General features: G+C 41.8%; 5 protein-coding genes across 5 annotated transcripts; 3 read left to right on the top strand and 2 right to left on the bottom strand.

Moving 5' to 3' along the window:
• Positions 1-315: 315 nt before the first annotated feature.
• Positions 316-1,412, top strand: I206_103237 (uncharacterized protein; the record flags this gene model as incomplete). Its single annotated transcript, XM_019153525.1, has 4 exons — positions 316-595; positions 652-1,042; positions 1,103-1,168; positions 1,223-1,412. 4 exons carry the CDS (start codon positions 316-318, stop codon positions 1,410-1,412), a joined length of 927 nt encoding a protein of 308 aa, XP_019013686.1.
• A 1,112-nt stretch (positions 1,413-2,524) lies between these two features.
• On the top strand, positions 2,525-4,618 carry I206_103236 (uncharacterized protein; the record flags this gene model as incomplete). The annotated part of the gene is made up of 9 exons (XM_019153526.1): positions 2,525-2,738; positions 2,812-2,921; positions 2,977-3,180; positions 3,237-3,350; positions 3,414-3,695; positions 3,753-3,831; positions 3,888-3,942; positions 4,006-4,435; positions 4,502-4,618. The coding sequence occupies 9 exons, from the start codon at positions 2,525-2,527 to the stop codon at positions 4,616-4,618; spliced, it is 1,605 nt and encodes a 534-aa protein (XP_019013687.1).
• Positions 4,619-5,279: 661 nt separating this feature from the next.
• Positions 5,280-6,858, bottom strand: I206_103235 (uncharacterized protein; the record flags this gene model as incomplete). The annotated part of the gene is made up of 5 exons (XM_019153527.1): positions 5,280-5,372; positions 5,434-6,027; positions 6,095-6,190; positions 6,334-6,491; positions 6,663-6,858. The coding sequence occupies 5 exons, from the start codon at positions 6,856-6,858 to the stop codon at positions 5,280-5,282; spliced, it is 1,137 nt and encodes a 378-aa protein (XP_019013688.1).
• Positions 6,859-7,162: 304 nt separating this feature from the next.
• I206_103234 (uncharacterized protein) lies at positions 7,163-8,134 on the top strand (the record flags this gene model as incomplete). Its single annotated transcript, XM_019153528.1, has 1 exon — positions 7,163-8,134. The coding sequence occupies one exon, from the start codon at positions 7,163-7,165 to the stop codon at positions 8,132-8,134; it is 972 nt and encodes a 323-aa protein (XP_019013689.1).
• A 276-nt stretch (positions 8,135-8,410) lies between these two features.
• On the bottom strand, positions 8,411-12,801 carry I206_103233 (uncharacterized protein; the record flags this gene model as incomplete). Its single annotated transcript, XM_070202701.1, has 7 exons — positions 8,411-10,603; positions 10,673-11,398; positions 11,461-11,585; positions 11,647-11,893; positions 12,046-12,168; positions 12,323-12,402; positions 12,471-12,801. The coding sequence occupies 7 exons, from the start codon at positions 12,799-12,801 to the stop codon at positions 8,411-8,413; spliced, it is 3,825 nt and encodes a 1,274-aa protein (XP_070058802.1).
• Between the last annotated feature and the right edge of the window lie 378 nt (positions 12,802-13,179).

Genomic DNA, 13,179 nt, shown 5'->3' with positions numbered 1-13,179 from the left:
TGTTTAGCCAGAGCGAAAGCAAGAATGAATCAAAGTCACCAAGAAGTCGATCGCTCCGAATCTATCCCAATCACGTAATATATTGCAAGGGATCTTTTAGACTTAAATAGCTTGTTTGTCCCATCGGTCCGCTTGTCTATAAATCTATTTACCGAACGTCCACTTCACTTGCCCTTTTAGATAGGCAATCAAGAAGTAACCGAAATCATCGTGGACAACATCACATAAATATACACATCGCTGAGCATCTCAGACGATGCTGACAAAGCCCTCAATTCATTCAAACAAGTATCTGTCGACATTCAAGTATACATAATGCCCGTAGCTATTGATTCTCCCGTCATCATCCCTCTTTCCGACGAAGAGCGAAGCACCGGTGTCATTGCTGAAAATCACCTTTTCGACGCTATTGATGCTCTTTTCAACGATGGCGTAGTCGTGCTCCAAAATGCAATCGATGTGGAAGTTATTGATAAACTGAATGAGAAGATGAAAGAGGATACAGCTAAGATCATGAATGGAGCTGTTAAAGGTATACACTGGAACCAAGGTTCAGACAAGGGTAACGTCTCCCAAGTCCCACCTATCCTCAAAGGTGAGTTCCATCGATCTTGATGAAGGGCGACGACTTATTCTAATTATAATTGGTAGAATATATGTTCCCCCAAGTTTACGCCAACAAACTCGCTTCATCCGTACTATCCGGTATTTTGGGTCCTCAACCCGAATTGCACTACATCAGGTCTAACACCTTACTGGGAAACACCACGACTCGACAAAAAGTTCATAAAGATGTTCGAGGACGACATTTATCTCATCCTTATGCCATCGCACAAAATATCTGCTTGATCGATGTCACCCCGGAAAATGGATCTACTGAATTATGGCTTGGGACTAACAACTCTTCACCTTGGACTGATCACGAAGTTATGCATCTTGGATTTGTAGCTCAAGATAAGCTTGATGAGAGAAGCAAAGTTAGGCCACCTGTTTATGCTCCCGTCAAGAAAGGTAGTTTGATCCTCAGAGATCTCAGACTATGGTGAGTCCTTTCGGTAAGGTCTAGAGTTCTTAGGGCTGACGGCGACGAGGTAATGCATAGGCATGCGGGTATGCCCAACCATACTGATGAGACTAGAGTTATGCTTGCTTTCGTATACTTTGCATCGTAAGCATGATTCAATCCTATACCGAATCATCTAGCTAATTATCTTCACTATAGGTGGTATCAAAACACCATGAAACAAAAGTTCCCTCGATCTCTAAGACCCACTATCGAGGCAATGGAGAAAGAAAGTAAAACTAAGATTGTGGTTGATTACGTAGACGATGAGGAAGTCAAGGATTATCTCAGCGTAGAATTCCAAACTCTGTTTACTTCACCTCATCATCCAAATCAAGAAGTTGCTTGATTGAATATTACGTAGATGCCTTATGGAAAGCATTGGGTCCTACAGATATTCAGATGTATCATTCCGATGCTCATCATTCTCACACGCTACTGCAAGCTTGACGTCTGATAGCTCGATGGGTCTTTTGATGGTGTCTTTCATCTTGTGCCGGCAACAGACTTGTTTTGCGCAGTTTCTTTCCACCCAAATGCCATAGTGGTAATGCAGCATTCATGGAGCTGAAAGCAATCCGACAGTATGAACATCTTATCACAGCGTTGCGGCGATCCAATTTATGAGAATTTCTGACGGACATGCACCTGTTCCATTCGGAGATACCCGTCCGCGGTATCGGAGTCGTTTCCTTCGTTCTTCTCCTATGCTCACTCATATTAATCGAAACTCGGTCCCTAGCGTACTTGCATATATATGGGAGACACGCACGATTCGCTCAGCCATCTGCCAGGTTGTTCATGTCGCTTGACATACTATGGTGTGGAGCAACGGCAAGTAGAACGAACTATGATGAGTAAATTTATTTACTCCATGTTCGCTTTCAGGAACTTGACCTGTAGAGCTTGCGCTTCATACTAACATCATTTAATATGCTGACGCTACGTGCGTGTTCGCTTTCAGGAACTTGACCTGTAGAGCTTGCGCTTCATACTAACATCATTTAATGTGCTGACGCTACGTGCGGAACGTCCCCATCTAGGTAATTCCTTCTATCCCTCTGTAAATGTGCCTCATGTTCTTCATCGATCATGTTAATCTAAAATTAAAGGTCAAATCCGATAAGCGTAAGCGTAATACATTATTGACCCCTTGAGATTCAGGGTTATGAGTTGAATTTGATCGTTCGGATAACAGAGACTAAATAACGTTATCTACTCTTGGCTTAATAGACTCTTGATAGATCAAAGTCTGGTAGCCGGTAAAATATCTGTTATCATCACGGTACAATTGGTTGTGACACTTCCGCTTCTCTTCTTGTATCATATAAGGTAGTCATAATTTCTATATAAGCTATGCTGCATCAACTATAGTCTCATATACGCTTCCATTCAGGTTTTCCCGCTCGATACGTTCTTTTGCTAAAGCATCTTGCAAATTGCAACAGTCAACAATACACGATGGCCGATCTCGAAAGAGTTGAATCTAAGAAAGATGATATCTACGTTTCATCTGCTGAGGCAGATAAGATGAGGAATGAACTTGAAGATCATACAACTGCTTTTGCAGGTTTAACAAGAATTCAAGCAATCCGAAAATTCTGGAGAGCTTCTTTATTCTGCATGATCACTGCTTTTGGTGTTATAATGGACGGATATCAAACTTCGTTACCAGGTACGTGTTTATATATAATGCCTGCTCTCGTAAGATGCTGATGATGGTGATGATTCCTGTTGCAAATTCACAGGTAGCGTACTTGCGAATGCGGGCTTCATTAAGCAATTCGGAACCGTCGTCGATGCTACGACAGGTAAAATCAGCGTTAATGCTCAATACATCTCGATGTGGAGTGGTCTAGTAAGTATCCTTGCTCTTGTAAAGGTACGTGCAAAACGCTCATCGTTTTTGATAGGCATACCTCTGTCAATTCATCGGAAACTGGTCCGGCGGTTTCATCAGTGATAGATTTGGGCGAACATACACACTATACGCTTTGACTATCGTATTCACCGGTGGTCTAATCACTGAAATTGTGGCTAGAGATTACAAAGATTGGCTGGCTGCTAAGATGCTCATGGGTCTCGGTCAAGGTCTGACTCAACAAGGTGTCCTCACTGTTAGTATTGTCACAAGTTGAAATGGCGCGCCGAGGCTAACAGGCTATATCTTCAGTTCATCTCCGAAGTTGCTCCGACTCAATTACGAGGTGCACTCATGTCCACGTACGGATGGTCATACGCTTTGGGTCAGCTTTTCGTTTCGATTGCTCTCAACGCTTTGGAAATGGTATGTTCACCTCCTCCCAATCGCAAAGGAGCAACCGCTTATTCACGAGATCGTGCATGATAGACCGACCCTACAAACTATCTTAAGGCTATTTACTCTGAATTCGTATTCCTCGGTTTATGGATCATTGCCCTTCCCTTCCTACCGGAGACTCCATGGTACTATGCAAGAAAAGAAGATGAAGTCAAAGCTAAAAAAGTTCTCGGCAAGATCTACAAAGGAGTTGAAGGCTATGACATCGATAGAGAATACAATGCTATGTTAGTTGAAATTCAAGAGGAGAAATACAAGAGTAAATCCAACTCGGAAGTGGCTCTTAAAGATATTTTCATGGGCCCTCATCTCGTAAGTATCTTTTTGATCCTTCGGATACCCAGGCGGAACCTGACGTAAACACTACAGAGACGAACATTCGCTTCCCTTTTCGCTTTGGTCATGCAAAATTGGTCCGGGTCGCCCATCATCTTCAACTACACCACCTGTAAGTTGCATAGCTCTCTCGCCAGTTCATGTTCGTGTAGCTGACTCTGGCTTCAGACTTCTTGCAGCAAGCTGGTCTTCCAAAACCATTCCAAGCTTCCGTCATTGTGTAGTAAGTTGATCAACAATATACATGACCTGATTTTGAGTTCATTGTTGACTTGTATTTCTTCAGCTGCATCCTGCTCTTCTCTTTGATGGTCTCTTTCTATGGTATCGAGCGACTTGGTCGACGAACTTTAATTCTTTCTGGTGGTGTTGCTTGTACTATATTCAACCTTGCAATCGCCGGTCTCGGTTTCGCTCATAAATCAGATTCAGTGGATAACGCTACTCTCGCTTTCATCTGTCTTTGGGTATTCATGTACGCTTTTGGATTCGCCGGTACAGGATGGACTTGCGCTGCAGAAATAGCAACTCCTAGATTAAGGGCCAAAACAACAGCTTTTGCAGCTTCTACCAATGCAATTTCAGGTGCAATCTTTAATAGTGTTGTACCCATTATGTTATCCACCACATCAAGAAATTGGGGTGTAAAAACTTTATTCATGTTTGCTATTTTAGGTGGAATTGGTACAGTCATCAATTTCTTCCTTCTCCCTGAGGTGAGTTTGTGTACGGAATACCACCTTTTTTGTAACGAAGCTGATCATTTTGAATTTGTATCGCAGACCAAAGGGCGAACTTTCGCTGAATTGGACGAATTGTTCGATCTCAAGATCGCTCCTCGAAAGATGAAAGCTCATGTTACCTCCATCGAGGAGAGTGGTTTGAAAAACCATCAGTAGTCTGATTAGAGGAATGGGCGGGTCTCGAGGGCTTCTTCTTAATCATGGGCACTTGATTGCTTGTAGTCGTCATATAGTATGTATTGAAGCGGATTTGAGGTGTATACAGCTGTGGTCTGGACAAAAATTCGAGATTTTTGCAGATCACGTTCGGTTGTTTGCTTCGAAGACTAGTGCAGTACGCACAGCGGTCATACCGCTTGAGTTGCAACATTGATCCGTTGTGATCCTGCTGACCATTGAGCACCCTTGGCGGTACTGACCTTGCTTGTCGTCATTTATTGTAATTTTTGGGCTATTTGCTTTCCATCACAGCTGTTTCCATCGATTCAAAATTGACTACTGAGGTGTCTCCTGAAAAGTGATCCATGCGGTAATACAGTTGTATGAGTAAAATATATATATCTGCTATTGGCTTACGCAAGAAACAAGGATTGTTTTTGAATTGCCATGATTCTTAGCGCCTAATGGATGCTCGTGTCGCATTCGTACAAGTGACTCCAACATCGACTCTTTTCTTCTGAGCCTCCATCAGTTTCCAAATTATCATCCCTTTGTCACCTAATGTCACTTGTTTCTATCCCCCCTCTCTTCCGCTGCTTCCCACGTTCCGTTCTTCGATCCGCAGTCGCGTGATCCATCCATCCGTCCTATAGACTCTTTAAACTGGAGTCAACATACCAGCAGCAATCATCTCTTCTTGAGTCATGGTGGAAGATTCGATCATGATTCCAACACCGAATTTAGAGGCGTTCTACCAGACAAACAAATTTATTAGCCAACCCAACCTGGACAAAGCGGAAAAATCAACCCACCTTGGCATGATCGATTTCTCCAGCAACTAAGAAAGCGAAAGCAGGAGTGAACCTTTGTTCAAGGTACATTCCGAGTTTACCAGCACTATCAATTTGACCTCTGAAAGTAGCCATTCTGAAATCGTATTTGGCACCGAGAGTAGCAAGTGCTTCTCGTTTGGCAGGACCAAGCATTGATGCAGGTTGAATTATAGTTTGAAGATCCAAAGCTACATCCACTTTATCACTCAACTTTTGGTAATATGTAGCTTGAACATTTCCTGATGGTTGTAATTGAGCGGTAGCTGTCCATGATGGATAGAATGGTGCTGGTTGCCCTGGGACAGTAGGTGTTAAAGCCTCAAGTGCGTTAGGTAATGATGTGAGTTTAGCGACGTATGATGTAGCCGTTTCGAGTATCGCCGGTTGAGGATGTTGAATGACGGTCTCGAAACCTAACGATAATCGAGGAGAGAAAGAGTGAAGTAACGAGGCGATGTGAATACCTGTTCCATCAAGTATCCCTGGGTTCATTGATTTCCATGAGAAAGAGTAATGAGGACCTAAGTGGTCGTGCTCGACTTGTAACATCGATTGACCAGCTTTGTTGGTGAGCTAGACGTTAGGACGGATGAATCAGCCACGGTCACATGTGTTTCGCTGAAGGGTTGAGATCACTCACTTGAGCTTGAATCTTGGTAATATCCGTAGGAGCCCATGTTTGATTTGCTCGCATGGTCACGGTACCAGAACCATCAACACCACCTTGCAAGAATGTCTAATGGTAAACGATATTAGCAGGCCGCCCTCACACTCCGAATTGCCCCTTGCTTTCGTTTGATCCGTCATGACAAATTCATCGCCTTCGAAGATCCATGATTTCCTTCCCACCAAACCAGACCCCAAAGGAATCTTACTCACCTTAGCATTGGCAAAGATAGCACCAAAGTTGTAAGCGGGAGGTCGAGTGGATGAACCGAGGGAGAAAGAGTGAGTAAGTTGGAAAGCGGGATTTGCTGATACAACTTTAGCTACGTCGGCTCTAGCACCATCGAAAGCCCAGTTGGCAAGATGAACCTCTATGAAGTGATGATTTAGTCAGTACATGTCATTTCCTACGTCGCGTATATATTCCCTATAGCTTCTACTAAACTTTCCCAAAAATACCAAAAATGGGTAATATTCCTTCATCGATTTGTCCTAGATCGATTGATATTCTGCCGGATCAAAGAAAGGTTTCTCAAACGTACGTTGAATCTCCCTCGTCAAGTTCTCCACTGTACCAGGTTGGACTAAACCCATAGATTCCTTCCATCCGTGAAATCTAGCATAAGTATTTAAAACAGGTCCAGAAACAGGGTGAAATATGTTGGCTACTGTATCAAGGTAAGGTGCGAAAGCAGTTGGACCTGCTGGTTTTTCGGAATATACAGGAATAGAAGCCATCTTGGTTTAAACGACTCCCTTAGGGTTTTGTACCAAGAATAAAATTGACTGATTAGCGATTATAGATTATTATCGATCTTTTTGAAAAAGTCAAGAACAATGATGAACAATGTTCCGCTTCCAAAGGGTGAGTTGTCTGCTTTATGTATACAGGGAAAAACGGAAAATTCTGAATGTGGCACTGGGGAATTATCATTCATATCGTCATAATAACAATACTCATTGTCAGAAAAAGTTTGTTTACATATTTTGAAATAACTAGCATGAGATAAGATAAATAGTGAAAAGAGGTATCAACTACAAGATGTCACAGCTACAAACACAAAAACAAATATCTGATAATCAACCTTCAAATGAAGCTCTCTCATTATCAGCATCGATCTTCTTAAATTCAATAGATTCTTGGATACCTAAATCATTCGGTAAAGAAATACAATCAACTTCGAATTCAGGTGATCAAGGTTTAGTAGGATTATTAAAACCAACAACAATAAATGGACATATTGAAGATAGGTTAGGATTAGGTCATCCGGATTTATTGCAAGGATCTACGTCTAATCGTCCAATTCAAAGAAATGGATTAATAAGTTTAAGTAGGAAATTAAATTTAGAGAAAAAATCAAAAAGTTCAAATGGTTTACAATCAGTTAATCTTCTAGAAGATGACGATGAAGAAGAAGATGAATCGAAATTCAAATCAATTAGTAAGAAGAAAATTACAAGTATAGATCCATTTGGTGGGTCAAAGAAAAGAAAGAAAGATCCTTTCTCAGTTGGTAGTAATAATTCGAATGGAATAAAATCGAAACTTAATCCACCCGTACCTACCTCGATACCGCCGCAACTGAAATTTAATGTGGATACAAATATAGATCATAGAGAGATAGAAGTAGATAGAGAAAACGATGTGGAAAAATCTTCTTCTGAAGTCCCAAAAGTTCCATCTCGCCAAACTACTCCTGTTTCACCATTACCTTCTCCAGTAGAATCAAGTACGTTCCCATATAATGGACCTGGACCATTCGGTCCACCCGTCAAATCGAAACTTAAAAGGCTATTACATGACGATGAGAACGAATCCGTCGAGAAAACAAAATCAGTACAACGAGCTGTGTCAGTGGACACTGAACCGAAGAAACAAAATATCTATCACGAGGTGAAAGGACATATTCAAAAGGGCGACGTTAGTAATGACTCTCCATTGAGTCCCCAGAAATTGTCGAAAACTCAAATGAGAAGGGAAAAGAGGAAAAAAGCGAAATTGTCAAAATCGTAAGCTTTTACTCTAATAACAAATACATAACGATCATACCATATAATATAACGTTCTTTTGACGACATGCTACGAAGACTGTATAAAAACAAAATGATAATAATGCATTATGTCAAGGTATCATTTTTTAAATGTGAAATGGTAATGCTGACAAGGCTACAATCGGTAAATACAATACGAATACAAATACTGTAACAAACCCAAATAAGAATAAATCAAACTAATAACAAACTTAAAAAATGCCCGTTCTGTAAAAAGCCGTTTCGTTTCGAAAAAAGCTCATCTCCATGATTTCCCACTAACGCCCCTTCCTATCAAATTACTTTGCCTCAGACTAGCACCTATCAATTCATCTTCATCTTCTACGACATCTGAATGATCCAACTCGTTACTCGTTGTACCAACAAGAGATGAAGCTATCAATCCGAATAGACCAGACTGCTGTGACGTATTAGCACCAGTCGAAGTCGATGGTGGAGTGATTATACTATTTTTTGTTGAAGGTGAAATGGCCCGATCTCTCATCAGAGAGGAAGTCGTTGTTGATATGGAAGATCTTGTAGATTGTGAAGATAATGGAAGAGGATTGAACGATGGTGGATGTTGATCATTTTCTATCACCTCTTCAGTCGAATTACCTCCTGCTCCGCCGTTAGGATTGATCGGTGAAACTTCGTTTGATCCTCTGAAATCATACCATCTCCTCGAGATACTTTGCAGTACCCCTCCACTTCCAGTTGAGATAGCTGTATACGCTGGCGCTCTGCCTATTTGTACAGGTTCCAATGACTGACTAACAAAAGTTGATCTAATACTCGAATCCGATAAACCTCTGGGACGAAGTGTTCTCTCTAAAAGTGGTGGTTCAGGTTCGTATGATCCGCTAACCAATATCTCATTGTCGATTTGACCGGACGCAGTGGGAGGATCGATCACAGCGTCAACAATAGATGATATCTTTTTGCGTTCATTGGAAGTTTTAGCTCGAATAGTCTTTTCTCCACTACTCGAACCACCAATATTCGCATGAGAACTAACTGATCTTAAAGTTTTTGGCCCAATGGTTGACGGGGGCATCCCATTACCCAAGGTTGTCCAAGGTTCTCCGCTAGTTGGAGTGATTGGTCTTGTCGCTCCGGCGAATATACCTAATAATTCGTTCCTGTTCGCTCGAGATTTAGATCTTCGAACGTTCCTGACCGTCGGAGGTAACAAGGAATTTTCAGATTCTACGCCCAATTTTGCTGGAGAAAGGGTCTCATCTAAATTTCGATCCGAGTTCTGTGAGTGATTGGACGGTAGAGGGGAGGGTGGTAAGACATCAATCACAGCATCTCTGCCATTAGCTGCAGTAGTGTACACCGCAGGAATAGCTCTTCTGACTATACCCGTCCCTCCAAATTCTACACTGACATGTGTTGTAGTCGCGCTTGCGATAGCTTGCTGCTTCGGTGCTGCTTTGACAGGTATGGAAGGTTGTAATCTACCTCTTTCCAAACCTGCTTTTCTAGCCTGGACACCCTCCGAAACATCGTTTTCGGCCGGGGTAACGAAAAACTTCGTTATAGGTGCAGCTATCCAACCTAAACCACTAGCTTGTTTACCGCCGGGTCCAGAACTTAAAAGATCTTTATCGGATTCTTCTCTGAAAGCGGCTTTTTGTAATTTCTTACTCAAACTTGGATTGATGGTTACGTCATTCACTATAGCTTGCAGATCCACTAAATCACTGAACACATCTTTGAACAACCTCAACAATAGATTGAAGTCTTTTCGGTCAATTCCACCTAGATTATGTATTCCCTTGAATTGATTTCGCAGATCCGCTACTTCCTGTTGAAGTGCCCTCATTGTCGACTGAGATAAGTGAGCCACATCTCCTGGTAAATTATGTTTCTTCAATCGTTTATTTAGGGTGGGAACATCAGCATCTCTCAGTCTTGCTAACATTTTACTCATGTGTTCGATGACAATCAATAGAATTCCAGCTCGTCCATTGTCTTTATCTTGTATCGAAGATGTCTCACTAAGATCCTCTGATGGTGGGATTGGCGAAGTGCTAGTCGTAGTAGCTACATCTTGAGCTGAAGTTGACCCTCTCCTCCCGTCTTGTTCATACGGTGATATGTCAGCAATGTCCACTGGATCCGTCTGTACACCTTGAGATCGAGTAAGAAGTAACAAAGTTTTCCTCTTTGCTCGTTTCGGACTAGTGTTCGTCAAAGCTGAATCTGACATTGGTGAAGGGTAATCCATATCGTCAACGAGGGTAGTACTTGCATTGGGTGAATAATCGGTAAATTCGTGAGGTGACATGGTTGACCTTCTGGCTAACATCAAAGACCTTCTTTTTCGATTTTTCTCAGCTGCGCGGAAATAGTCCGTGCCGGGAGAAAGTGGTTCCTCTGTTATACCTGATACGTCTTCGGAGCCGTCTCCTGGCCATTCTGCAATAGGTCCTACACCTTGTGACTGAGCATACAATCGTGTTATCGACCTGCTACTTCAATAATCTCACAATCCAAGGAGAATCCCACTCACCGCATAAGACCTCCTTGATCTCCTATCTGTATTGGTACTGAAACTTCTGGCTAAGGAAGGACGTACTTGATGACCGGTCTTGACTTTTGGCACTCCATTTAGGACATATCCGATTCCACCTGAAGGCGACGTTCTGAATTTGGGACTTTCTCTTCCATTCGGCGGTGGACTGAGTGCACCAGTCCTCGTACCATCTTCATTGAGCAGAATTCCACCAAATTCCCCTATCGGACCCATACCTAAGCCAGGGGACATCAGAGCGCCTTCCGCGGTAGAAGAGGAGTTTGAGGTAAAGGAAGCGGCCATTGACATCTTTCTATGATGTTCCCATGCGGTCATTCCGCCCGTCCTCGATGACGATGCTACGCTCATTCGTTGCCAGGCTCCTCTTTCTCTATCCCCGGATGGATAATGTGGTACCTGTCCAAGCGATAGTATAGGACTTGATTCTGTCCGTGAATGGAAAGAATGACCCGATCCAAGTTCTGTAGCTAGCCGAGTCGGCAATCTTCCAAAAGGCGATGTTTTCCCAATTGTACCGATCGCCGAACGTAACTCCTCAACCTCCTCCTTCAATGCACGAGATTCATCTCGGCTGTCTGACAAGGAGTGTGTAAGTTCAGACACATCGTGCTTGAGTAATGTATTGGCTGCTACGAGATCTTCAAGGGTCTTTTGGTATTCTGGCATGTCTGATGGTGAATCGGTACGGAATGTTTCTGAGAGCTGTTCAAAGCAAGCGTTAAACGTGATTACTATGACGCTCGTCGATTGGTTTTGCGACTTGCCTCAGAATGTAATTCGTTTAATCTCTCTTTAGCGTTGGCCAGTAAGTCCTGAGCATCTTTCGTTCGAGCTTCCTTGACTTCATCTACTTCCTTTTTGACAGTTTTTACCTGGAATTCCAGTTCCTCTGTGTACCTCGAATTCAGCTCTAAATCTGTTTGAATTTATGAACATGAACATGAACATACCTATCCTAGCTTCGGCTCTTTTCCTCTTCCTGAGCTCATCTCTGACTTTCCTCGATTCGGTCTCGGCCAAATCCCTCGCATCCTCATACCTCTTCTCGGCTTCTGTTAATCTCTCTTCAAATCCTGCTCCACTTGCCAAAGCTGCTTTCTGCCTTTGAGAAGTGGCTCTGAGTGTCGTCAACTCCGCTCGAACATGAGTTAAGGATTGTTGAGTAAGCGTTTGAGTATGCATAGCTTGCGTATAACGCTGTATACCAGTCAGCGTAGCCATAACGATATTTTCGACCCAAGCGTCAAGATTCAAGAAGCGAAGTTATGAAAAAAAGAGGAGACAAAGATAATAAGATAGCTAATGTTTTTAGACCAAAGGAATACAGAGAATAAAGGAAAAAAACTTACCTTCTCCAAAGCTTCGTTCTTCTTTGAAACCTCTGCGAATTTCTGTAAATGTTGTGTATTCGCTTTTTCAAGATTGTTTACTTTTCTCACGCTTTCAACTAAAGCATTACGTTTCAATTGAAGCTAAAAAGTAAGATTCATAAGGGATGATTATCAGTTAAGATCGCTTCTCGAGGGTATTGAAAGGATTGAATTGTGATTTAGGGTATATGTGGTATATGTATATATAATCTTTAATATTGCACAAAGTTTGTGATTCACAACAGTAATTACTCACTTGATTTTCAAATCTTTCGATTTCCCTCTTATACTTCAATTCTAAAGCTTCATATTTTTGTAAAAGTGCGTTACCAATTTCTGCACAACATCACATTATTTTAGTCCAATTCAAATTATAATTATCACGAAAGGATTGTATTTCTCACCACCGCTTAATTTAAGTTTATCCTCTATGTTTTCCCTTTCTCTTAAGGTCTTACACGTACGACCATTACTAAATGTACTTCCACAACAACAAATGATTAAATCATTACTGTTATCTACCGAATCATCTTTCAAATGTTCCAATTGTTTAGATAATCCATCTAACGTTTCTGCAGTTCTTAAAAACAGACTGGCAGATGGTGATTGAGGTATTGAAGATGTTCCTTCTCTTTCAGGTAAAAGATTTCGATCTTTGATTTCATCCGTTTGTGAGATGGTAGATTCAGTAGGTGAAGGAGGATTAGAAATCAAACGCGTTCGCGTTTCCGCCATCGTATAAAGTCGTTAAATCGTGTCTGTTTCGTTCAAAAACATGAGTAAGAGCGTTAAATTTGAGTGATTTTGGACATCGATGAGAATCATATATGGTCTATCAATGTGATATGACTGATGATGAGTGAAGAACCTGAAATAGTGAATGGTCAATTGAATGCTACCATACTTTGACTTTTTATTTGTTTACATCTTTGAGTTTGTTACCTAATTTCAGGGTAATCTGCGGCACCAGATGACATTGGTATCATCCCATTCAGTCGGTACTCAGATATGCTTTCTCACTTTTACACATGCATGCATACGAATAACATTTGCTTTGTTAGACGAAGCACAAACGCTGTCACCTGCAACGTTAGAACCGTTCCAAGTGACACT

The sequence above is a fragment of the Kwoniella pini genome, chromosome 4, assembly GCF_000512605.2.
Source record: "Kwoniella pini CBS 10737 chromosome 4, complete sequence".
Classification (NCBI taxonomy): Eukaryota; Fungi; Basidiomycota; class Tremellomycetes; order Tremellales; family Cryptococcaceae; genus Kwoniella; species Kwoniella pini.
This window is presented reverse-complemented; position numbering and strand designations above follow the sequence as displayed.